The sequence below is a fragment of the Panthera onca genome, chromosome C2, assembly GCF_046562875.1.
Source record: "Panthera onca isolate mPanOnc1 chromosome C2, mPanOnc1 haplotype 2, whole genome shotgun sequence".
Lineage (NCBI taxonomy): Eukaryota > Metazoa > Chordata > Mammalia > Carnivora > Felidae > Panthera > Panthera onca.
In genome coordinates this window covers 80513576-80540187 of record NC_138347.1, presented here as the reverse complement: position 1 = coordinate 80540187, position 26612 = coordinate 80513576, and the positions used below count along the sequence as shown (strand labels likewise).

The window sequence follows — 26612 nt, the reverse complement described above, 5'->3', positions numbered from 1 at the left end:
AAGAAAATGACAGCACCAGGACTAGGACCCAAGCCCCTGACTCCCAGCTCAATGCCTCTTCCCCTTCCAGAGGTTGCAATATGGCTGCCCAGGATGGAATCCACCTGCAATGCTTTTACCTTTGGCCCACATAGTATTTTAGCAACATGGGGATTTGGCTTTCCAGTTTTCCACAGCTCCACCATTCCCCATCTTCTCTGAGGGTTCACATTGGGTGTGCTCTGTGCCCTTGGGTGTGCTCCTGGCTAAGCCTGAATGAGATGATGGGGATCACCAGGGTATGAGTGGGTTGACCTTTCCTCCGCTTCACCTCCTCCAACTTCTTTCTTAAGTATAAAACCCTCCCAAGTGAAGTCTTCCTAACCAGTCCTGACTCCTCCACTCCCAGACTACCACACGCAGTGAATTCCTCCTTCTGTAGGATCTCATAGCAACTGTGATGGCCAACATAGAATGCTAACATTTTCTTTGGTTCTTACAGATAATGGTAGACAACCCTATAGTCTTTCTATTTTAACATCTATATCTAACATATAGAAGCCTACTGAGTGGATATTGAGGGTTACTAAAAGGTACCGTTCAGATAATACACTGTCTCAGTTTACCCCACACTCTAATTCAGTAAAATACAAATGCCACGCAACATTTAACTATACTGCAAAGCTCCTGCTGTTCCAGCAAATATGTAGGTGGGGTCAGCATCACTCCTCAGTGCTGTCCTGAATGGTTGTATCTTTTAATGAATTCTGCTTGATTAATTAAGTCAATTCTGCTATTTTTGCTTTTACTAAGAGTGTATATTTCTGTGCCATGACTATTAATTTTCTTTTTGGTGTGGATTATTTGTTTCACCCTACAGAGTGTGTTTGAGGCTACAGTTTTCTAGAAAGTTGATTTGAATATATGTGTGCACTATGATTGCAATGCAAATCACCTATATATTTTTTTTTTTTTTAATTTTTTTTTTTTTCTTTTTCAACGTTTTTTTTTTTATTTATTTTTGGGACAGAGAGAGACAGAGCATGAACGGGGGAGGGGCAGAGAGAGAGGGAGACACAGAATCGGAAACAGGCTCCAGGCTCCGAGCCATCAGCCCAGAGCCTGACGCGGGGCTCGAACTCACAGACCGCGAGATCGTGACCTGGCTGAAGTCGGACGCTTAACCGACTGTGCCACCCAGGCGCCCCTTATCACCTATATTTTTAATGCTAACACAAATATCTACAAAATGTCTCCCAAATCTCTATGCACAGTGACACTTTCTGTTACCACAAAGTTCTTTTTTCATCTTAGAGTGGGGTGAGTAGGTGAGCCATGGGGCTGCAGTGGTCAGTAAGACTTGAATACATTGCTCTTTGGAGGAACTTCTTATTCTGTCCTATAGTTGTCCGTTATTTGTCCTATGTTGCTCATCTCTACAACACAGTGAGTACTTGAGGACAGAGTGCCCACTTTCTTGATTTCCCTGGTGCACAGGAAGTGCACACACAAACTGTTGGAGGGAAAGCCTGGTGGGAATGGAGCAGAACTGCAGAGAGAAGAGACAGGAAGGCTCTTGGTGTGATAACAGAGGCTGAATGTAGAGGCTGGATGGTTTGCCAAGACCTGATCTTGGGCTCTCTGAGGTAGCCCTTAACAAAGGACCAAAGCATCATGTTCCCCATCCAGTCTCCAACAATAGCCTTGGATGGGAGACCTGGAGGCAGAGGACTTGAGGGTCAGGTACCTGGTAGACATGTGGGCTGGCTTCTCCCCAGTACTTCATTCATCCAGACTCCTTGGGCAGAACAGGTATATATACCTGGGAGAGTGAAAATAGATGGGAGAAAAGGGAGAGAATGGTTGATTTGTAGCATATGGAAAATAGATCTGGGTTCTTGATTCTTTTATAGTAGGCCATTGCAAGGGGTCTCTCTGATGCCATTCTCTTTAGGCCAGTCCTCTCTGCACCCTGAAGGACCTTTCTAAAATTAGAATCTATGCCTTCCCTCTGCTCACAATCACCAAAAGCTCCCCATTGCCCTCACAAACAAACAGCACACTCCTCAGCATGGTGTCCAAAGCTCTGTACAATCTGACTCCTGTCTGTCTGGGGCTGCCCCCTTCCTTTGATCCAGTCCAGCCCCTGGAAGGCACTTCCTCCTCCTCAGTCACCTGCCCTTTGCTCCTGCAGTTCCCCGTGGCGCACTTGTCTGCCCTCCTCTCCCCACTTAATAAACTCGTGTCCACACTCGTGTCCGCCATCTCATCTGAGTCTCACATTAGCTCTACGAGTTCCCCTTTTGAAAAGTGAGGGCTTTGAAGCTTAGAGAATTTTCTTAGTACCAGTCTGTGGCAGAGGCAAAACTGATTGGCTTTACTGTCTCCCTGAGGGTTCCTTCTCTGCCAGGGGCTCTGAGTGTGCATGTGAGGGTTTTGGGGGTGCCATGTGGCCTAACCCGTGGGATGTCAGCTTGAGGCAGGGAGAGGTAAGACATGCCCCCAGGTGTTTCTCCTTCCAATTCCTCCCAAACTTTGGCCAGTAGACTGGCTGCCTCATCCCCCCGTCCAACCCTGAGGCCCAAATGGTACAAGGTGGGAGTGGGCTGGTTTAGCATGGAGGGCTCACCTGTGATATTGTGGAGCATCTTGTAGTAGGGCTGCTGGCAGGAGTATCGGATCTCAGATTTGTATGTGGTAAGTTTGTTCCTGGTGGAGAAGGTGATTTGCCCATGTTTCAGCTCTGCTGGGGCTCCACAGTCTGCAACTGAGAGAAGAGAGTAACACCTCTTAATTACCCTGTGCTCTTCTCCTTGGGGCCATATGAAGGATCTGTCTCATATAGATGTGCAGGTTGTGCACTGCACACAAGTTCAGAGAGCAGTGCTCTAGTCTATGAGAATGGTACCCTAGAGATTTTACAGGGCCTTTGCCGCCATGAGTAGCTGTGCTTTTGGGGTCTCTTCCATCTACTGTGGCACTACTGTGTGGCCAACTCACCTGGCCTCGTGTCAACTCCAGGGCAGGGGCAGGGCTGCTGAGATTTAAGCAGACCCCAGTCTCTTCCCCACATAGTCCTTTCTTTGACTTCCAGTTCTATTGTGCAATCCTCTTAGTCTCTCCTGCCCAAGAATGAAGCCTGTAGCTCATTGAAAAAACTCTGGCTGACACGAACCAAGGAATCATCAGTTCTTCCAGACCCGACCACATGCTGAGCAAGAGCAGTTAATGTGCTCACATTGGTGCCTGGCATAAAAATACCAAAAACAAACAGAAATACAGCAGCTCCTGCATGAACACACAGCCCCACCCTGCTGGCTTTCTGTGGGCATCTTGGCCACAGAAGGCGGGAGGTGGGGCCCAGGGTGGGCTAAGTTTGAATCGTTCACCTGCTTATGTTCTCCAATTGTTGGGGCTGGATGTTGGGCTTGGCGGTAGGATGCCTGCTCCTCAGAGGTGGTCTTAGGGGGTTGCCAGCACAAAGTCCAGTACAAGTCTGTCAGAAGCCCAGGTCATGGGCTGAGGACCCAATTTATCAAACGGTCTCTTCAGGGACTTCTTTTAGGGGGTGGTGCTCATTTCTAAGGGCATCTTCATTTTAGGGCTAACAGCCTATGTCAGAGTTGAAGAATCACAGAAAAGTCATAGATAGAACTTTGCAGTTCATAAGGAACCCCAAAGGTGGACAATCCAGAATATCTTTACTTTACAGATGAGCCCAGAGAGAAGACTTGACTGGCCTAAGGTCACACAACAAGGTACAATCAGAAAACTAGACCTGATTTTGAATTCAGGTTTCTTTTGAGAAAACCAACTAACAATTCCTAAGGATCTGTTTTCTAGGTAAAATGGCTTAAAATCAGTATTAGCTGGGTAATGATGGACATTAACTATTAATCTTCTGATAATTTCAGAGGACAGCATTCCACAGAGCAGAACTTCCAGAATCCCCCCTCCTTGGGAAGCAGAGAGAGGGCAATTTCCCCCTGAGATGCTACCCAGAATTTGTGATTTTTAAGTTTAGAACTCTAAATTTATCATTTTGATCAAATAAAGAGTTACCTAATTTAAAACATAGATGGCTCCAAGGCCCTTCAATGTGGAGGAGAGCGGTGACAGCTGAGGGTAACAGCAGGTGTCTCCTATCCACAAGGAAGGCAAAAGCCAAGAGAACTGGCTAATGTTTTGTCTTGACCTCTAGTCTCCCTAGACAAATCGTTCCCACTCATTTTGATAACCCAAAACTAAAGACACTGTTCTACTCTGTATGATGAAGGTCAGCACTAGGGTCACCAGAGGTGATAACATCTATTATTTAAAGCTATAAAACAGTTTTAAATGTGCTTTCCTGCTGAGTCTCAAAGCAGATCTTTCTTCCTTTTTTAGGAAATACCATTCACTGGTGCCTGGACCTTGGTATTACTGTTGTGTCTCTGAGCTTTGGTTCATTTTACCTATCCTCTGGACCTAATACCTAGTTCCAGGGGGAGGAATTGCAGGGTTGGGCTTAGATCCTAGAAGCCCTGGCTAGAAGTTCAGTCTATTGAGAGACTGTTACTTGGCCAGCAATGGTGGGGAGATATTTCTTGAGTACCTGCTTTCTCATCACTCTAGAGAAGGAACTTTGCTGGCCCTCTAGGCAGATGGAGGTGATAAATAGTATATAATAGAGGGTCGCTTCAGCTTGGGACTTCTCCCAAGTCTATAGTATCAGGTGAAGAGCCATGCCTCTCTGGGACCTGGAGACAACTTCCCTTTCCCAGGGGCCTTGAGCCCCACCTGGTGCAATCAAAGATGCTATACCCAGAGCCTCCTTCCTCAGCTAGCCTAGCCTCTTTGCTTTGGAAGGGGTCTCATCCTTTCTCTCACACTCCCTCTGGCCACTTCCCCACTCTGGAATCAAAACGCTCTTCCTTTTTTCCATTCCCGTGGACGCCCTTTCTCATCATTCCCTGGGATGGGACGCACCCCACACCCTGTCTCTGCTGTCACTACTGGCTGCCATTGATTTTCCTTCGACACATCTTTCTTGACCTGCCATCCTGAGTGTGCTTTGCCACAATCTGGGGCTTCCTGCCGAACAATGCACCATGGGCTCCCCTGGCACTCACCCCAGCATCTCTTGGTCCCCACCCTCGGTGCACCTGTGCTCCAGCATCACACACCCTCACTGTGCTGCTCACTCGCCTGCTTTCCCCACACGGGAAACCATGTGGTCCACGCTCTGGCCACCCTTGAGGCCTTGATCAAGCGCTGCTTCTTCTTGAAAGCCTTTTCTCCATCTTCTACTTGGAGAGGGCTGCCTCCCTATTTCCCCTTGCTGAGGCCTCTGTTCATCTCTCTGATGTGTGCATCTTATGTTGCCCAGTGTTGCAATTATTTGGGTCCATATCGGATCTTCTGACTAAGTTAGGATCCCCTCTATCACACTGAGTAAAATATCTGTTACACATTGTGGGCTTAAATGTATTGACTTAACTGATGCCCGTCTTGACTGCCCACCTCATCTCCGCTCTCGGGGGCACCCCTGCCCTAGGCTGGCACTGCCGTCTCCGGACCTGCCATTGTCCACCTGTGCAGGATTCTGCCCTCATTAATCACCACATAGACTGACTGACTGGTCACAGTAATGAAGGGTTTCTCAGATGCGTCTATTCTGATTTTGTTCAGGCTGAAGCAGAGATTCCTGCTGCCACTAACAGAGCCCTTTATCGTGACCCATTGATGGCCCATGGCGCGAGAGCTGAGGACTGTGCTTTCAAGCGTGATACCTATCTTTTGAAACCTTTAATCAGGGAATTTTCAGAGATGCAAAATTTGTAAGCCCTGGTCCAGAGGAAAGAATACTAATAATGATAATGATAATGGGCTTTCAGTCTCGTGTTAGGTCTAGGTGGAAGCAAAACTTCTGTGGATGAGAATAGGTCTAGATTTCCTAAAAAGCCATGCTCTGGGAGTTATGGTTAGTTTCACACCTACTTATGGTTAGAAAGTAGCAACAGATAAAAATACTAAAGTCATAAAGTCACAGGCCTTCTGGCCCAGTTCAACTTGAAGTGTGGAGTGGATGAGGAACCAGGGCTCACTTTGACCTGGTCAGCCTAGGGCCATGTGATTGTATATGAAATCTTGTGTCTCTGGAACCAAAGTCATTTTTCCTTTGAGAATTGTACGGTCTGCTTGGAGGGTGCTAAAAAAAATCCCCCTTGGCTTTTCATTATTTTCCAGAGTAATGTTTGAATGATGGGTGGGCCCTCCAGGAGGGAACCGTTCTCCATTACACAGCAGTTTCAACTGCTTGACGCTGTGTTGCCTTGTTCAGCATCCACACTAATCCGCACAGAAATTGGAAATGGAGCGTTGGTGGGGTAGGGAGGGGTGGAGTAGCTCTGGGGCCCCAGGGTCTTGGGTATGGTCCATTCCTGGATGTTTGCACTCTGAGGGGTCCCGTCATTCACTCTGCCTCTTGCTCTGACCCGAGTTCGTTCTCCTCATCCATTTCGGTTTCTGCCACCGTGGTGAAGATCAAAGAGGGGTCAGGAGGTGCAGAGAAAGAAAGCAGAGAGAGGAAGAGAGGGAGAGAGAGGGAGAAAGGAGAGAAAGAGAAAAATTAGCAAGCAAAGCAGAAACAGTTCATGCAGGAAATACAGAAATCGCTCCACCAGATTGATTAAGAATGCAGTTTAGGTACAGCCAGTGTGGATGACAGTTTGGGATTGTGGAATTTGTACCATTCTGAGAATTTGCAGGGTCATAAGTCCTGGCTCACAAGGATTCCAGCATTCTGCCCCTGAAGCGAGCTTTGTTTTCATCTGGTTTGAACCTTCATTTGACATATGGCATTCAGCATGGAGAGTACTTGTGTTGGGTGGCCATGGCAAGGTGGAGGCAGGGTCAGGACAACCCTCCATCATTTCCACTTCCTGTTCCAGTGCAAGTTTCTTCACTACACATGCACACTTCCTGTTCCCAAACTCTTGCCCCACATTCCCTAGGGACTTGAAATTTCTTAGTCCTACTCATCTTTGCACCTAGGACCCAGCATATGTCTGGGACGCAGAGATGCTCGGTGAAAACCTATTCAGTGAATGAGTACAGGTGCCAGGTATGCCTGAATTGGGATTCTAATAACCCTAATCTGGGCTATGTTGGGAGAACCAGGCCATATTCAGGAGAAAAAAAAATATTCCTCTTCTTTAGTACAAAATGATGGCCATTCTTTTGTATACTAAAGTAAGTCACTTAAAATAGTACCATCAAATGAAGTACTTCTGTTGTAATCGAAGTGTGCATGCTTCATTGGGGAAAAATTACTATTAAACTTTTCTACCTTCCAAAAGTATGAATGAGAGAAACCAAACCTCTGCCTAGTGAGGAGTTTGGATGTGGGGGGTGGGGAGGGAAGAGAGAAGCTTTTATGAACTTTCACTTATTCCTGGTGCTCCACTGGCACAGTAGGTACATTAGCCCAACTGGTCTTGAGAAAAATCAAGAGTGTAGGAAACTGAGGCCGGAAGTCTGAGTAAATTGCTTAGGGACACTCAACTGGTCAAGTCTGGATTTGATCTAGAACTTTCTGACTTTACAAACATCCTGTCTTCTCCACACCACATTCTCTTTTGCTTCCTCCTTCACAATGTGCCCTTGCTTTGCCTTGTACAGTATTCACACAGAACTTAGTCGCAGCACTACACGTGAGCCAGGCTTTGGAGAAGGTGGTGGACATGTCTGCTGGCCTTTGAGTTCCTCAGTTTCTGGACCTTTCTTTTCTACCTGAATTTTCTGTTTCCTATAGGCATCCAACTAGTGGAAGCCATAAAATGCACCCCCCTGCCCTGCCTTTTCCCACCCTGGGCTCTGACTCCAGCCACGTTGTCATATAAAAAAGAAAGATTTGAAAAGCAAGTGTATTTTCTAAAATTCTGTCTGGGATTTGCCTCAAGAGAGCTCCTACTGACAGAGTCCCCCCCTGGGGCTTTGGGAGTGGATCTGCCTGCCTAGAGAATTTGAGCCATTTAGTTCTCCTAACTACAGGGAAGTGGGATACTACTCCACTGTTTATGGCAAGCCATGAAACGGGGGTGGGCAGGACCAACTCTTGCCTTTTCACCTCTCCCTCCTAAAGCCAACCCTCTCTTTGCCCCTTCCCTTTCTTCCCTTCCCACCCTCCCGTCACCACACCTCCCTTCCCCCATGCTGCCATAATGAATTTCCTAAAACTGTGGTCTTCACAAGTCTCTAACTGGAGCGACCTGGGTAGGGGACAGGGTGGTGGCTGGTAATCTATACTTTCACAGTGCACACTAGGTGATTTATGTGGAATATATTATTTGAGAAACGCCTCAATGTATTCTAAAGTATGAAAGCTAGTTCAACTTTTTATTGCACATTTGAGGTGAAGGATCTTGTCCATGATCACGGGGTGGGTTAGGAGCAGAGTCAATGCAAAATCTCAGGGTCTCAAGAGCCAGTACAGAGCTGTGCCCCTGGCCCCTGCTTCGCACAGTTCTACTGACCTCACAGCCTTTCCTGACGGGCCCTAAATCATGAGCTGTTGTAGAAACCTTAGTGGGTATGGCTGATGACCACATAGAGATTGGCAAGGTCATTTGGCTCTGGGCACGGGTGCTAAAATAGTTTCCTGAATTAGTAATTGCCAGAGCTAGTTTCAGAGCTGGGGACAAGCTACTTCTTTAGCAAGTTTGGCAACTTGCCTGCAGGCAGAGGTAAAGTTAGTATTTGGGAAGTAAACCGGGACCAACAAGAAGTTTCTTTTGGAATCCTAATGTCGTATTCCCTAAACAAACAATAGTCTTTCGGTCCGGCCCTCACGTGTCTGCTGAGTTACTGGCCCTACCCCTCGTTGAGCACACCCGTCAGGTTTTCACCCTTGTGTGGTCTCTGATTGGAACACACCAATGCTGGGGAGCTCATTATCCTTATCATAGACCAGTTTTGTTCTCTTACTTTTACATGTAGGAATCTTGTTACTCCATGTCCCATCCTTCAGACACTCGATCTGGAATGTGTCCATCTCCACATTATCCTAGGAAGAAACAGGAAGAAGATGTGGCAAGAGGGAGGAGGGGTGGGGTTGGTGGTTATTCCCCAGTACAACCGGCTCAAATTCCATACCCAGTTGTCCTCGACTAACATTTTCCAACCACTGGCTTCCAAGGGCAAGCTTGACTTCATGGAAAAGACAGACTCTGAATTCATGGTGCCCATTCCGACCGCGGAAAGGGGCAAGGGCTGTGTGTGAGGAAGGGCTGGGGCAACTGTCCTGGAGGGGAAATCTGTACCCTTGACTCTCTTTCCAGAGCAGGGCCTCTCAAATGTGCATAAGCATCTGTATGCCTAAAGGCTTTTGCACAAACTGCTTGGCCCCACCCCCGGAGTTTCTGATTCAGTGGGCCTGGCTTGGAGACTGCTGTTTGCATTTCTAACGAGTGTCGTGATGCTGTGGTGGGGACCCCACGTGGAGACCCATTCCGTGAGAGCTCCTCCAGCTTGGCTCGCGCTGGACTCACCTGGGTAACATAACAGAAAAACCAATCACTGGCCCTGCCCCAGAGATCCCGCTTTTATTCATCTCAGGTGAGGCCTAGGAGGTGCTTTTGTTTCTATTTTCCAAGGTAGCCAGGAGGCTCCTGGGAAGAGTGAGCCATGTGCCACCTCTCAAATCTCTGCTTCCCATCCCAGTTTCCCCCAATCGGCCTGACTGATGAACTCCGTTAAGGTTGTTTGTCCTGATTGTAGGGCTGAACGGATCTTGATTTGTTTTTGCAATTCAAACCAGCCCAAGCTCTGATAAATGACTTTTGTGCCATTTCTAGAAGTGAGAGTCTGGGATGCATGCTTTGGATTTTCAGAGGGCTGGCATTTCTGGAACATGCTGGAGGTTTATGGGGAAGTTGGTAAATACTGTGGAGGGGCCATGGCAAGCTCCGGGAAGCCCGTCTGGCCTGGGAGGCACAGGAGCATCTCTCTGGCCTGGTGGCCCTTCCTCCCCCAGCAGGACCCTGTACCTTTAGCACTTTGTAGCCTGTGTCACAGCTGATGAGCACCTGATCTTTGAAGGAATACTTGGCTTGCAAGGGCTCGATTTTCCCGTGGACAGGAGGTTGTAGGTCTGGGCACTCATTCCCTGGTGGGGAGCAATGAAAGAGCGGTGGGTGAGAAAACAAGGAAAAGGCTACATCAGGTGGCGAGCCCCTGCAGTGCAAGGTATGGTGCAGGGGAGACCCACAGAACTAGGTGTTGGGGGTCTGTACCTACTAGGTTCTGAAGACTTATTCTGGAACCTTGAGCAGGTCACTTTCCAACTTGGACCTCTATGTCCTCATTGGTAAAATGAGCGGGTTGGCCAAATGATTTAATCACAACACATGGTAGGAAGGATATTAAATGTCATTGAGTGCAACCCTTGTCTGAGGCCTCCTTTACAACATCTTCCGTGGTAGATGTCAAACATCTATTTGCATTCCTACAGTGACAGGGAGCTTAATACCTCCCAAACCTGTACCTTTCCTACTGGACTCCTCTGATGAAAGGAACAGTGTTTTCCTATTTCACTGAAATTTATATCCTTGTCATTGGCACTCACTGGGCAAAGTTTATTCTCTTGGGCAGCTCAGTATGACTTAATCGCTCTTTCTCCCCAAGACCGTTCTTCAGAGTGTTAGAGAGAGACCGTGACCATATGCTTCTGAGTCCGCCCTTCCGAAGCCTAAATTGGACAGGATTCCCAGGTCTGGCTCCACCCCTGACATTTTTTCCTGGACAAACTCTCTGTTAATACACTCTCCATTCCCCTCCCCAGAACCAGGCATTGATGTGATAATGCAGGCAAGGCCAGGATATCAGATCTATGAGATCAGCCACAACCAGTACCCTCTTTTTCCTCGGCTTACTGCAGACCCCTGGGGCACATGGCTCTATCAGGCTTTGGGCCAGGACTGGCTGCCTTGGGGTACTAGGGAATGAGGCCTATGGAGGCTGCCAGTCTGGGGGCCACAGGAGGCAAACCGCCATAAGGAAACGTTTTGAGCTATAGGCCCACACTCAAATTCCTGCCCCAGACTTGGAGAGGGCTGAGCTGGGAGGGTTCTCTCCAGGCCCAATGAATCAGTGTGAAAGAGTAGAGTTCAGGAAATAAGTTTTTTTTTGTTAGTTAGTTTGTTTATTATTGTTCTTGTTTAAATCTCTTTATGTGATTCTGAAGTGCAGCAAGTTTGAAAACTATGTCTAGTCTAATCCCACCATTATTGCTGCCCTTGCCCCCATTTCCTGGATGGTAAACTGAGTCAGGAGACAGAATGTATTTGGCCCCAACCTCCTTTATAGCGGAGCTGAGGGTCCTGTCACGTCCCCAGAGGAGTCCCAGGCCTGCATCCCTCATCCCTCAGCTATTGTCCCATGAGGGCTGAGCATGGTGACTAAGTGTGACCCATGGGGGAAGAGGCTGTATTACCTGTTGCCCTGTACGAGAGCCTCCAGCCCCGGTTCTCGCCAGAGTTGTCGCTGCGGAACAGGATCTGGACACTGTGGCTCTGGGTATTGATGGGTTCTGGGGCTCTCTCTCCACAGAAGGGCCCCCAAACTTTTGGGTCAGCTTTAATCTGTGAGGGGCAAGATAGAGAAAAAGGTCACATCTGAGCTGTGGTGGCAGCTGCTGGGACCATCTCTGTACTGAACCCTGGCTTTCTGGAAGCTTCCATGTGAACCCATAGTATTCACTCATGTTTTTAGTGGGCATTAGCATTCACCAAACAGTTCCATCTCTACTCTCTCACTTGTAGATTACAATGGACTTGGAAGTGGACAAGGCAGTCCTCTGCTCCAAGATGAACATACTATGTCTCAGAATGGGACAGAGTCCTGTCTAGGTGCATAGGATATAAAAGGCTTCTGCTCTTAAAGAAACTTCAGTCTAGTCAAGGATGGAGGCGAGGGGGGGACTAACAATAAATAGGCAAAATAATTATAAAAAATAATCATGATGGTGTGTGTGTGTGTGTGTGTGTGTATATATATATATATATATATATATATATATATATATAAAATACAAGTATATGCTATATATTTCTAATGTATGTAGTAAAATCTATGTAACCTATATAATTCATCATTTATATAATAGATAAAATATTTATTTGTTTATTTGTAGACAAAACTTTAAATAGATGGTCAGGGAAAGTTTCTTCAAAGAGGTGACACTGGATTTGAGACATGGAGAATGAGTAGAAGATTGTCACTTGAGGAAGAGGGAAGAATACTTTTCAGGCAGAGAAAACAGTATATGTAAAGGTCAAGGCCAAAGGTGGGAAAGAGCCCAGCATTAAGAGCAGGGAAGGAAGCCAGAGTGGCTGGAACAGAAGGAGTGCCATAGCATGAGGTTGGAAAGGCAGGTATGCACCACATGATATTGAGGGGTTTATGTTTACTTCCAAGAGCAGTCCTAATTGGATCTGGATTTTATAAAGATCAGCCTTGATGTCATGGAGAACAGACTGTGTAGGGCAAGGCTAGAAGCAAGAAAAACAGCTAGAAGCCTTGCCACGGACCAGGAGATAAGAGGGATTTTCCTGGAATGGAGTCAGTGGGGATGGAGAGAAAGAAGTAGACACTATTAGCTGATCTATATTTCCTGACTACCAGGTATGGGTCCTTCCTGTGCCTCTAACTCGTGTTTTCTTCCACCTCCGAGGACCAGGACTCCTGACCCTTCATCTGGTGACTTCCACAATCTTGGGTGATATCTCCATCTTGTCATCTTATTGTGAATGGGGGAAAAGTGAAGCCCCATGAGGTTAAGCGCCTGGAGAAGGTTTACAGCATAGCTCCTGGGATACTACGCGTGGTAGGCAGAAGTCTAAGATGGTCCTCATGACCTTCACCTCTGGTGTTCCTTCATGGTGATATCACGTGACATGGCAAAAGGGATTTTACAGGTGGCCAAGGAGCTAGTGTTGGATCAGGGAAGATCCCTAGGCTGGAGCTGATGAAGCTGGTAGACACTATTTTAAGTAATTTTTGGTCTTGGTCTTCTATCCTGGGAGAAACTGGAGGACCAAGAATATCAATTTTCCCAATTCAGCCAAGATTTCCCAGCATGGCCAGAGCAAATGTCCATTGTAGGCTTACCTTGATGTAGTCATAGGGGCAGGGCACCTCAGGGTGATCCTCAATGTCGAAAATGTCCTCAAACTGGAGGCTGACCATGAAACCCTCCTCTAGCTCTATCGTGTAGAAACATTCCGAGCTCTTAGGATAAGGGTTGGGGAAGTCGGGGCTGGTGATCACGCCGGTCCTCTGGGTAAAGAGGTTATCACTGCACTCCACTGTGGGAAACATACCAGAGCAAAGTGGCACACTACAGCCATGGCCACAGCAACCCCTTTCTCATCGGTTACTGTATGACTTTCCCACTGGTCCTGAGAGGCAATGGGAAGGCATCATTAGCCCCATGTTATGGATGGGTAGACTGAAGTTCAGGGAGAAGTGATGTATCCAAGGTCACATACCTCATAATATTCAGAGTCAAGACTCAAAGGCAGTGAGTGTGATAAACCTTCTCATCAGCTTCTCTGGTATTGGTGTGGGGCAGAGGGGGTCTGAGAAGGAAAAGTTTTGAGATAGAGTGGTAGGGGGAAACCTCTAGACCTCCTTTGTCTGTTCTCCCCTCAGCCCAGAACTCCATTAGGTCTCTGTTCAAAGCCTTCCTGATCCCTCATCCAACACGGGACACTCACACATATCCGTACTCTCTGGCCCCTGACCTTGTTCTGTTTCTCCTCATGCAGCTGACCACTGCTTGACATTGTGCAATATATTTGTTGGGGGATTTTCTTGTCCCCAGTTGACTGTAAGTTCCCTGAGCTCAGGGATTCTGCTTTGTTCGCCACTGTAGCTGTAACCAAGGATCCAGTGTCCTGGGACCCTGGTCATGGCTTAGCCCTGCCAAGTCCCTTTATCTGCCACTGAACCTTTGTCCTTGGGCTGACCCCTCCCAGATCTGGGATGTCAATCCTTTCTAAACCCTTGTTTATCCTGCTCATTTGAATATGAGAAAATTGTGGCTCAGAGAGGGGGCATGGCTAACCTAAAGTCCTATAGCTGTGAGCTGCAGAGTATGGTTAGGATGAGGCCTCTTGAATTCCCACCTCTTTTCATTTCTTACCCCAAGCACTCTCTGGGGGGTGGCATTTAGCCCATGGAGGCTTTTTTTTTTTTTTTAAGGCAGGGCTACTCTTTTTATGCATAATACACAAACGGGACATACAGTATATAAACATATATACGGTATTATCTGTGGTATTAAAATTTCATGGGTAGGGGAAATTAGGAAGATAATGTTTTAAAAGCCTCCTGGAGGCAGAGGAGAAAATGAAAACAAAGACTGAGAAGACTTGCTCATTCTTAGTCCCCACCGGACTTCGTATGTAGTAGATACTCAATAAATACCTACTGAATAAAAACCAAGGAAAATACAGCCCTCTTGAAGAAAACTCCTGTATGTGCCTCCTTTATACTGATGGATCACATGAGGGTTTTATTCAGAAGAAAGTAGAAATTTTTTAAGGAGGAAGGAAAAGAAGTCTTGTTTCCAGCCTTTCTCTCCTCCAATGATCCCCCACTCAGCTTCCAAGTGACCCTCCTAAAACACAGGTCTTTACCCTGCAGCCATACTGATCTGATGGCAATGCCCCAAGCATGCCAAGTTCTATCAGGACTCTGAACATTTGTTCCCTCTGCCTGGAGCACTCTCCTTTTCCTTCTTTTTTCCCACTCTGCCAAGGGCCACCATCTCTGGGACATGTCTGCTCACGGTACCGTGCAGACTTAGGTCACGTGTGCTGAGCCCACAGCATTTGCTACATTTCACCACTTGCTTCTGTGCTGATAACCCCACGAGTCAGGGAGGCCCTCATGGAAAGTGGCTGAAGTCTTCCACTTCTCCATCCTCGCCCTGCCCGGAGGTGGCAGCAGGGTGAGCGTGTTGATTAAGACAGGAAACCAGAGATGGAAGGAATGGGGCATGTTCCTCACTGTCTCTGTCTTTGCCTCTCTCCTTCCTCATCTTTTCTCTGGACTGAGGTTCTCTCGATCACAGAGGAACTTGTGAGGCCAGGGGAGTGAAGAGGTAAAGGAACGGCTGGGTGAGGCCGGGTGCATGGCTGAAAAAGGACTGGGAACCCAGCTTTTCCCATAACTGAGGCCAGGCCAGTTACCTACAGTAGGAGAGCAGAAGTTCCTGCTGTCCAGGAAGAAAGATGGCCTAGAGGCTTCACAAATGTGGTCCTTTGAGAACCTGAACGCAGACTTCCCGGCTGGCGGGCATTTCAGCATCTTCAGGCATAGGGTATCTGAGGCAGAGCTCTCTGGCTTCATTTTTACTTGTTTCTACTCCATATCTGTTCCGCCTCTGAGCCTCCCCTAATCTTATCGAGAAACATGGCACAAAGTGGTGATATATGGAGTCATCCTTGGGCCCCACCTCGGCAGGTCCTGTTGTCCGTGTGGAGGAGGTAGCCAAAGCGGCAGGAGCAGTAGTAGCCGCCGATGTAGTTATGGCAGTAGTGGTCGCAGGACAGCTCCTCGTCCTCCCGCTCAGTGCACTCGTCTACATCTGCAGGGCAGGTAGAGCCTTTTGGTCAGTCGGTCCATGTGGGACGATGAAGACAACAGCCATGTACAGAGCACACAGTATGGGCCACTCCCTGTGTTAGCCTCACATAAAGCCCCAAAGTAGCCATTGTCTCCATTTACAAATGAGGCAACTGGAACTCAGAGAACGGAGGCAACTTATCCAAGACCGCCGAAAGCCAGGTTCGAGGCCAGGCAAGCTGCCTCTCACGGGTGCCACTACCCCGTAAGAGTTGTGATAATAGCAGGTAGAACTCTTACCATCCCCTTTCCACAGACGGTGAAACAGACAGTTGGGGCCTTTAAAGAACTTACTCCAAGTCATAGAGATGATAAAAGGTGGAGTCAGTATTCACTCCCAGGTAGGGTAGCTCCAGAACCCATTCTTTCTTTCTAGTCCATGCAGCCCCTCTCTCTCTATATATATCCCACTTCCCTGGGCAGTGGGAACGTAGACATTAAAGAAAGGCATGTTCTCAACCCAATTTAAAAATTTGATCATGCAAGGGCACCTGGGTTGCTCAGTCAGTTAAGCACCCAACTCTTGATTTCAGCTCAGGTCACGATCTCATGGTTGTGAGATCAAGCCCCACATTGGGCTCCATGCTGTCAGCTTGGAAGCCTACTTCAGATTCTCTCTCGCCTCTCTGTCTCTACACCACTCCCACACTCCTTCTCTTTCAAAACAAATAGATACACATCAAAAAAATTTTGATCATACATTTCCCCCTAAAAGCTAAAAGAATGGCCAACAGGCACATGAAAGGATGCTGAACATCACTAGTCACCAGGGAAATGTAAATCAAAACCATAATGAGGTACCACTACATACCCCATCAGAATTTTAAATTTTAGAAATTAAAAAATTGACATCGAACTCTTGTACATTGGTGAAGGAATATAAAATAGTACAAAAACACTTTGGGAAAGGCCTGGTAATTTCTTATAAAATTAAATATACACCTGCCCTATGACCCAACAATGCTGCTCCTACCTATTTACCCAACAGAAGTGAAAACATATGTTTACAAAAAGAGTTGTACAAGAGTGCATAGAAACTTTATTAGTGAGAGTCAAAAAACGGATAGAGTGCAGGTGTCTACCAATGAAAGAATGGATAAACAGACAGTATTATATTCATACAATGGGAAATTACTCTGCCAGGAAAGGAGCAAGTTACCGACGCATTACAACATGATTGAAACTCAAAAACTTTATTCTGAGTAAAGAATCCTCACTTCCAAAATATATTTTGTGTACGTTCATTTATATGGAGTTTAAGAAGAGGCAAAACTCATCTATAGTGGAAAAAAAAAAATCAGAACAGTTGTCACCTCTAAGGTAGATGGGACCAGACTGTGACTGAGAAGGAGCATAAAGGAACTTTCTGGGTTAATGGTAAAGCTCAACATCTTGTTAGGGGATTGGGTTACATACAATATAAAATTTTTGAAACTCAACAAATGTACTGAAGGTTTATGCATTTCACTGAATGTACATTTTACTTTATTTAAAAAAATTTTTTTTAACGTTTATTTATTTTTGAGACAGAGAGACAGAGCATGAACAGAGGAGGGACAGAGAGAGAGGGAGACACAGAATCTGAAACGGGCTCCAGGCTCTGAGCTGTCAGCACAGAGCCTGATGCGGGGCTCGAACTCACGGACCGCGAGATCATGACCTGAGCTGAAGTTGGACGCTTAACCGACTGAGCCACCCAGGCGACCCTGTACATTTTACTTTAAAAGAAAGGAAATTGTGAATAGATATTGAACTTCAGCAAAATGAAATGCACGAGTAAGTATTTAGGAAAAAGTGTACCACTGTCTGTCTGCAACTTACTTTGAAATTCATCAAAAAGAGGGGATTAATAGCTAGATTGAGGATGGATAGATGGGTAGATATGTGATAAAGCAAATGCAGGAAGATATTAATGGCAGAATCTCTATGGTGAGTATGTAGGTGTTCATTGTAAAGAAACGAGCATGAGGTACTTTTAATCTTTAGAGAGAAGGGGAGACCTGGGGTGAGCCACCCATTTCTCCAACTTACCTACAGCCATGTAGTGGGCATCAAAACCCGTGAATCGCTCCTCATTGGAGAAATCTGACCGGAAAGTGATGGACATGAAGGAGCCCGGGGAGAACACTACTTCCTGGCCAGGGGTCTGCTCCGTGTCTGTGGTCTCCCTGCCACAGAAGGTTGCCAGCACCTGCTCTTCGGTTTCTACCTTTGGGATCAAAGAGGAAGGGAACAAGATGAGTAGCTTCCAAAATTAGCTTCCCTGCTGGTCTCTAAACGAAAAGAGGGAGGGGCTGCCCACGAACAGACCAGGCAGCCTGGGAAACCCAGAGAAAGAGGATTTGGGACTCTGGGACTTGAGGAAAGACCCAGTTCAGGTTAAGTCCATGTGGCTGCATAGTCACTGCCTCATTCCTTTGTTTAGGTCCATCAGAAGTAGCTTGACATTTGTCATCCTATGGACAAAAAAATGACTCATCTGTCAAAACTAACTCACTATTAGAACTCAGACTTAGATAACCTCACAGATGGATTCCATATGCAACAGAAACTGACCACATTACCAAAGATGAGAAACGAACTCCGAGGCATTCACTGAGCATTCAGTGTGTGCCTGCCACTGAGTAAAGCATGGGAGCTGTGCCTGGGGAGCCAATATTCAGACTGATGAAAACACAGACAGAGCTGTTATACGGTGTGACAAGTGCTTTAACGGGAACGCAGTCACTGGGAACGCACTGGCACTCAGAAGATGAAAGATCCCATCAGAATGGAAACTACAGGAGAACGAGACTTTGTTTTCTTTGTAGATGTGTTTTTAGTTCATGGAGCAGGACCTGGCACCTAGCAATTACCCAACAAATGTTTGTTACCAAGAACTAAAGTGTGAGGCTCTTTCTGAGAACAAGAAGCCAGGGAGTCTGTGGGAACATAAAGTCGTAGGAAAGGTTGAAACGAGATTATGACTGACTTTAAATACCATAAGAACACTATGTGACTCTTAATTCTGAGTAAAGAAAAGACACTGGAAACTTTTGAACAGGGAAATTATATAATTAGAACTATATTTAGTAGGTAGTCTTAATAATTCAGAAATGACTGGAATCATCCCTGAAACATTTGTGTTTGTGTTAAGACTCAGATGCAAAAATTACCTGTTTGCTAAAAGAATTCCCTTCCTTGGAGGAACCAGAGACCCTGTGTAAATTCAGAGACCCCAGCGGAAAGCCTAAATTGGGTGCCTAAAGCTGATTTTGTGTGAGTTTGGTTTGGGAAGTACAATACGGTAGTTGGTTGGTATGTTTATTTGACTATGAATACTTGGCCTACCTACCACTCTATCATTACACTGACTGGATTCTTTTGAGGCTGTATTTGTGTTTGCAACCTCTAGATTGACATTTTAGCCAAGATGCGTGAGAAAATCTCTTACCAAGAATGATTCTGATGCCTTTTAAAGTCATTAAGGGAAAGTTCTCAAAGGCTCTGCGTACCTCTAGTAGCTTCTAATGCATTCATTGTTTTGTTCATTAGCCTAGTATGTCAGAAGTATCTTGACATTTGACACTTCTGTTTTGAAACTAATGATTTATTTATTTAAGATAAGTGGGAGTTTTAAAGAAAAACAATTTGCCCTGGCAACAAAACACAAGGACAATTAATCACTAACTTTGGGAATTGAAGTGTAAACAGAAGATGAGATCATGGCTTTGCTGTTTATTCCTCTTCTCTGCAGATACTAGCCAAACTCACACCAGCCTTGTTACTGTAGAATGTACCTATCTGTACACAGTCACTTCCTTGACCACCATGGCTTGTTTGTTATTTTGGTTATCTGAGTTTTCCAGATAGCCGAAGTTTTACCTGACCATAATTAATAATAACCATCATCATCATCATCATCATCATCATTATTATTATTTAGTGTAATGCTTTTTAAAGTGCTTTATACAAATCCCTGCTTTTGTAGGTGAAACATGCTAACCCTTTCTTGGCGACCCAAGGACATTATTATGAATGTCAATCATTCTGGGGATATTGAGTTGTTTAATGTCGCATGCCCTGCATCGAATATTCCTGGACTATAATGCCTTTGCAATTCTTAGGTCTCCTTTATGTAGTGTTTTATTTTGTGTCTTTTTAAAAATCAGTTTATTAACTGAAATATGTTGTAAAATGGAAATCAGAGTAAAGGCCTAGGAAAGGCGTGAACTGGAGGACCCTATCTTGGTGACCTCTAACTCTGAGTTCTAATATTGATAATATAAGATATCCTGACCTGGCAGTTGAAGGTCCTGAGCTCTATTCCTGACTCTACCATAAACCGTCACAGGGCTGCCTCCTCTCTACTCTCAGTTATCCACCTGATAAAACAGGGGTTTGAACTAGCTGAGCTATATATATGTTCTCTTCTAATTGTGACATACTAGTATTCTAACAAATTGTTACACCCACACATTCAATAGGCCAACTGGAGGATGGTGAGCAGAATTTTCAAGACACCAATTGTTTTCTGCTAGAGAACTTGGTGAACTTGAACTTGTTTGTGGTCTATAACCATGCCATACAAAGTCAGTTAGTTAACGAGTAGTCATATGACTTGAGCATTAACACTTCCAGACTCAGCAGCTTCCTGCTTGTACTTTGGTATCCCCCAAAGTCTCTTGGATCCTATAGTGCCTGGGGCATGGACACTTTCAAGTGAAATCAACCAGGGATAACTTGGATCACGGGGAGACATAATGAGGGTCTGTGATAACAAACTCCCTCATAACTTGCAGGATAAAAGACATTTTCATGATGGCAGATAAACAGTCATCATGTACAGAGCCACACTATTCCAGACAACAGGTAAGCATGTTCTGGCTGAGGCCCATGGGAAAATCTCAGCCATCTATATCTTTAGGAGCAGGGGATAGAAGGCTCTGGAAGCCTGGGAATTCAGCCTGCTGCTCAGAATAGAGTCCTGGAATATCAGAGCTGGGAGAGAAGGACCTGTAAGAGCTATTTCAATCCCCCTCCTTCTAGAGGAACCTGAGGTCCAGAGTGGGCCAGTGACTTGCTCAGGAGTAGACAGATAACCATGAGCATTTCCTAATAGCACTTTTGCTTTTGGAACTATTCTGACCCTGGAGAAAGGAACCCACCAGCCCAGAGAGTACATGACAAAAGACATAGGCACTTTGCCAAACAACTTTTCTGGCTCGAGGGCCTCTTGAAACTTTATCTTGGGGGCATGGACTGTCTCCCAGAGAGGATGTGGCTCAGTGACAGCTCCAGTCATAACCTAAACAGAGGGGTCATTGACCTTGGTTAATATTTGCAGCCCCTGCTAACAACTGTAAAATTCTACAAAAATCATTTACCTCTGAGCACAGGCAAAAGATTGAGCCCTGGCTTCTGTTCGGACTGTCCCATTTCTAGGGTCATCATGTGAACGTGATTATGGGAAGTACCTTATCAAATGAAGACACAAAATTCATAATAATAGAGAACCATCTGGCCAGGGATCACAGACTCTTCATTTTTCTATTTCTTATTATGGCAACCATACCCTTTCAGGCTATTGTTATTTAGGGCCCCAACACATGGATGCATGTCCTCAATTTGTTTTCTTTCAACTCAATTCAAAAAATATTTATGTACCAAATTCTGTCTGGACTGTAATGTGGAGGATGCCAAAAATTACTTATTTGTTGCATGAGCTTAATGAGCAAGTCCCCTGCCTCTGGGAATGTGAAATTTAGTAGGACAGTAAGATAAGTACTCAAATGGGTATGTGTTCAGGAACTGTCAGGGCATAGTTATAGCAATGAAAGATAGGAAGCCCCAGGGGTTTAAAGAAGGAAACAAATTCCATCCAGCTGAGGGGAATCATAAAACATTTAGGAAGAACAGAATGTTCTTTGAACGGAGGCCTGAAAGATGAATAGGAATTAGGGAGGTAGAAATAGTAGGTAGAGTTGGGGAAAGCAGGAGGAGCTTCTAGGCTAAGGGAATAGTGAAGTCCCGGGGGTATTCAGAGACTCAACCATCCCTCCTTTCCCATCACCACCTGCCATAGGAAAGGTGTTGAGGACAGGGAGCTGGGAAGAGAGATCTAAGGAAGAGAAGCCAGGGTCTGTTTTCTATGAATTTTCAACTTAGTAGAAACAGCACAAACCTTGGCAAAACTAAGACAGGCCAGCAGATATTTTAATTAGGCAGATATTCAGGAAATGTGCTGGATTATTCTGCGGACAATTTAGTTAATCTGGGAACAATATTTCTCAGAATCTCCCTTTCTGTATAGCTCCAGGGTAGAGGGGGCCAAAAGAGAGGCTTGTGTGAGTTTAGAACACAACAGTCCTTACTCTCTGAAGGCTGTTTTGTGATCAGCTACGGAGAATGAACAGACATAGATGCGCCCAGTGGGTTCCCACTTGCCCTCACTCTCCTCCACTCTGCAGTCAGCGCTTCTTTCCAACTACTGGCTCTGCTGACCAACAGTGGCTCAGACCCACCACCCACTCTGAACAGCTTCCACCTCTGTGGGTGGTTCAGAGGTGTTCAGAGTCAACAGCTTCTTGCAGACCTCTCCCCGTGGGCCCCCCTTCATGGGCCTACTTTGGCTTCCTAGAAGGTCTTGGATTCTCACATTCCCCTGCAGGTGCCAACATCTCCACCCACGTCCGGTTTTTAGGAGCACTGATTAGTGACCGTGGTCCTCCGGCTCCCCAGTTCTGCTTTCACTTTCCCAGCTTCTCCTCTAGTCATGTGATTTCTGAGGCCCCAAATAGCTCTTACGTCTCATTGCTCACAGAGCAATTTCTCACTCTGCTTTCCTCACTGAACTCTGGCTGATACAGGTACCGGCTTCAGAAGTACGGGGCTGTAGCAAACAGGACCCTTGGCTTGGGTTTTGGGACTGGCTAGCAAGTAGAGGTTAGAAGAGCAATGAGCAAACCGCCACAGGGGGAGCTTGACAAAGACAACCTGCGTCACGTAGTGGCGAGACGATTGGTACAACCTGCCCGTGGCAATGTAGATGGCAGAAAAATGTACACAGTGCACTTGTGGATCTGCTAAGGAGATCTCTGGACAGTGTTGAAAGCGTCAGTATGTGTTTCTAGCTGTACGTGGCAAGGCGCTTCTGGAAGGAGTAGTCCTTCAGTGTGCAAGCCTTGTGACTTGCCTTGACAAAAGGCATGTGACATGTGGAGCTGGTGTGCCACTTCCAAGGGGCCCTGTGGCTCTTGCAGGCATCAGGGGGCCTTGTAGCTCTTTCCCTGTGTGCCTCCATGTGAGGAAGCCCTGTCACGCCTACTGGAGAAGCAAAGGTCACACAGGCCAGAGAGGAATTATCCCAATTGAGGTCTCTAGACCAGCCGGCTGACAGCTACCACCATTTGGAAGGTCATCTTGGACCTTCCAGCTTCAGTTAAGCTTCTAAATGACTAGAGATACTCGAATGATCTCAGGCAAATCCAGCCAAAGACCATCCTGTGAGCCTAGCCCAGACTTCTGACCAAAGGATCTGAGCAAGTAAAATGGATGTTGTTTTAGCTACTAAGTTTTACAGTGGTTTGTTGCACAAGAATAGATATGCTATGGGGAGTAGGAAGCAATTTGGGACAAAGGGAAAGAGTGACATTTATGAAGTGATACTTGGAGAATTACCATCTCATAGGTTCTTGGGGCCTTGAAAGCTACTTGGCTTGACTCCTTATCTCCCTATCACACCCCTATCAAAAAATCATGCCGCCTTCTTGAGATCAATTGCAAAGATGAGAAACTCAACTACCTTCTAAGACAGATCAGGCTGTTTGGATTACCCTCCACCTACAAAGTTCTTGCTTGGCCTCCTATCTGGGAATAAAACTTAGGGGAAGATATCCTAAATGTGGAAAAACCTTTTGTGACAAAGATGTTTCTAGCACCCATGTATAATGATAGAAAACTAAAAAAAAATGGTAAATATCCAATTCTAGGGGAAACAGTCTAAATGAGCCTTAACTTAATAAATATTAGGCATTAATTATCACATTAATGAAGAATTTGCAATGATCTGGAAACCTTCCTAGTAGGTTATATTACGCATCTTAAACATATACATGGCGTAATTACCACAATGCATTATGTCGAAGAAATGCATTGAAAATAAAAAGGAGAAAGAGTTAGAGCAAACTGTTAACAATGACTAGTGGAACTGCAGGTAATTTTTCTTTCATCTGTTTCTATATTTTAAAAGTATTTTGGGGCGCCTGGGTGGCGCAGTCGGTTAAGCGTCCGACTTCAGCCAGGTCACGATCTCGCGGTCTGTGAGTTCGAGCCCCGCGTCAGGCTCTGGGCTGATGGCTCGGAGCCTGGAGCCTGTTTCCGATTCTGTGTCTCCCTCTCTCTCTGCCCCTCCCCCGTTCATGCTCTGTCTCTCTCTGTCCCAAAAATAAATAAAAAAAGTTGAAAAAAAAAAAATTTAATAAAAGTATTTTAAAAAGAAACCTGGGCCCAAAGCTACTTCCTTCTCATTCTACCAGTGGCATAAAATCGGTCAGTTTAGGTCAACAAACACGGAACACACAAGAGCGGCAACTAACCCAGCCTGGAAGTTCAGGGTTGGTTTGTGGTCCCTCTGTCTCTCATAACCACCCGAATCTCTGGTATGGTGACTCCTCCCCACCCTGTCACCTCCTCACATTTTCTTCTAGCCCTTGGGTCCCAACAGAACTGAAAAAGAGGTGAGGCTCTTTGCTTTAATTCCACACAGATAATATGGTAAGAAGTAGAACTCTGATTAAACAATCAAGAAACTCAGAATAACTAAAATTCACATATGGAAGTGCATAAATTGTTTTTGTGATCATGAAGTCCAAGGGGGAGTCAGTGGATGGTGTGTAAGTGGATGGAGGAGGGGAGACAGAAGAGTTCTTTGGTGTGGAGTTCTTGGAGACTGGGGGAAGAAATAGAAGGGGGAGAGAGAGACAGATTGAGAGAGAGAAAGCAAGGTGGGGGCATATAAGAGTATAGTAAAAGCATTTCTGTTTGGGTTTGGTTTCTCAAGAAAGTGAGTTGAGTTGTGAATTGCTTTCAATTTTTAAATTTCTCTCTCTCTCTATACACACACACACACACACACATATATATCTATATATCTATATATCTATCTATATATATATCTATCTATAGATATATAGATATATATATGAAGTGTTTGTTTACTTAGAGAGGGAGAGAGTGAGCTCTAGCAGGGGAGGGGCAGAGAGGGGGGGACAGAGAATCCCAAGCAGGCTCTGTGCTGTCAGTGCAGAGCCCAATGTGGGACTCAATCCCATGAATCATGAGATCATGACCGGAGCCGAAATCAAGAGTTGGGTTCTTAACCAATTGAGCCACCCAGACGCCACCAAAATTTTTCCTTTCTTCTTCTTCTTTTTTTTTTTAACGTAATCCCTTACTGACACTGGATCATGTGGGACCTCATCTTTACATGAGTTGCACATGAGTCTTCACCAGTTATTAGATGCTGGGAAAATCATTCAAACTCTCTGCATTGTAGGTGAATTGTGGCCCCCCCTCCCCCATAAGATATATTCAAGTCTTAACCCTTGGATTTGATTCGACCTTATCCGGAAGTAGGTCTTTGCAGATGTAGTCAAGGTAAGATGACCTCATACTGGCTTAGGGTAGACCCATAATTCAAAGACTGGTGTCCTTATAAGGGGGACGTTTGTTCAGAGACACACACAGAGTCAAGTGTGAAGGCAGAGGCCAAGACTGGAGACATTCTGCCACACACAGGGAATGCCGGGGATTGCAGTCAACCACCAAAAAGCCAGAAGGGGCAAGGAAGGATTCCTCCCTAGAGCGTTCAGAGGAAGAGTGGCTTTGCTAACACCTTGATTTCAGACTTGAAGCCTCCAGAGCTGTGAGACAATACATTCCTGTTATAAGCCACCTAGTTTGTGGTGCTTTGTGATGGCAGCCCTAGGAAACGGCTACGCTCTGTATACAGGTTTTCTCATCTGGGAAATGGTGACAGCGATAGCGTTAATATCACAGGACTGTTGTGAAAGTGACATGAGTTAATACGCGTAGAACACTTAGAAGGGCACCTGGAATCTAGTCAGCTCTCAGGATATCAGTGAGAAGAACAAGACTGCTGAGATCCGGTCATCCAAGATGACCCCCTTCTGCACTCCCTGCTGGGTGGGCATGGGTAATTTCACTGTTTGAAGAAGAGGGAGAGACTGGAACTGTCCCCGTATCCCCTCTGGTTTCCAATTTCACACCTTCATTCCCGATCTCACTGAAGCCATCAGCACAGACTTCTCATCCTGTGAGGCCCCAGAGCCCAGGCCGATGGAGAGGGAGGGGCACCTTGAGACCCCTCACAGCCCGGCCACTTCATTTGGCAGGTGGCGTCTATCTTAAGTTCCTTTGGCCCTCTGCACTCGAGGCGTCTCCTGGCAATCCCAGGAGGTGGGTGACAGAGGATATTACACCGATTTCACAGAGGAATGTGAGGGAGCTCTCAAAGTTTCCATCCCGCAAGGGAATATGAGTCCAGGAACCTCCTCACTTCCCTGTGTTTCAAAGGACTGTTCTATTCCATGGGGGAAGGGAAGTGGAATAAATAGTTTCAAATAGAGAGGGAGGGAGTCAAACCACAAAAGACTCTTAAATACAGAGAACAAACTGAAGGTGGATGGGGGCTGGGGAGAGGGAAAATGGCTGATGGGCATTGAGGAGGTCACTTGTTGGGATGAGCATTGGGTGTTGTATGTAAGCGATGAACCACGGAAATCTACCCCAAAGACCAAGAGCGCACTTTACACACTGTATGGTAGCCAATTTGATGATAAATTATATTTAAAAGACAAAAACAAAAACAAAAAACAAAGGATTGCTCTAGATGTGGGAATTTAGGTCGGGGATTCACTTGCAGCCCTGGGCTAGGACTTCTGACTCGCAAGAGAGTGCTC

The 26612-nt window shown here is 45.9% G+C and overlaps 2 protein-coding genes across 6 annotated transcripts in view; one reads left to right on the top strand and one right to left on the bottom strand.

Moving 5' to 3' along the window:
* Positions 1 to 26612, top strand: part of ST6GAL1 (ST6 beta-galactoside alpha-2,6-sialyltransferase 1) — a 485891-nt gene that overhangs the window by 243546 nt on the left and 215733 nt on the right. The window lies entirely within an intron of this gene.
* The window catches only part of MASP1 (MBL associated serine protease 1), a 63501-nt gene that overhangs the window by 18932 nt on the left and 17957 nt on the right, over positions 1 to 26612 (bottom strand). For 4 of the 5 annotated variants that reach the window (XM_060639493.3, XM_060639495.3, XM_060639492.3 and 1 more), the window contains exons 3-10: positions 17683 to 17860; positions 15482 to 15613; positions 13129 to 13325; positions 11453 to 11600; positions 10008 to 10126; positions 8947 to 9025; positions 2609 to 2746; positions 1727 to 1801 (exon numbers count right to left, since the gene is read on the bottom strand). In XM_060639493.3, coding sequence (XP_060495476.1) covers positions 1727 to 1801; positions 2609 to 2746; positions 8947 to 9025; positions 10008 to 10126; positions 11453 to 11600; positions 13129 to 13325; positions 15482 to 15613; positions 17683 to 17860 — 1066 coding nt within the window. Of the gene's footprint in view, positions 1 to 1726; positions 1802 to 2608; positions 2747 to 3368; positions 6487 to 8946; positions 9026 to 10007; positions 10127 to 11452; positions 11601 to 13128; positions 13326 to 15481; positions 15614 to 17682; positions 17861 to 26612 lie in introns of those variants that run through there. The other variant, XR_009612252.3, reaches the window with a different exon arrangement.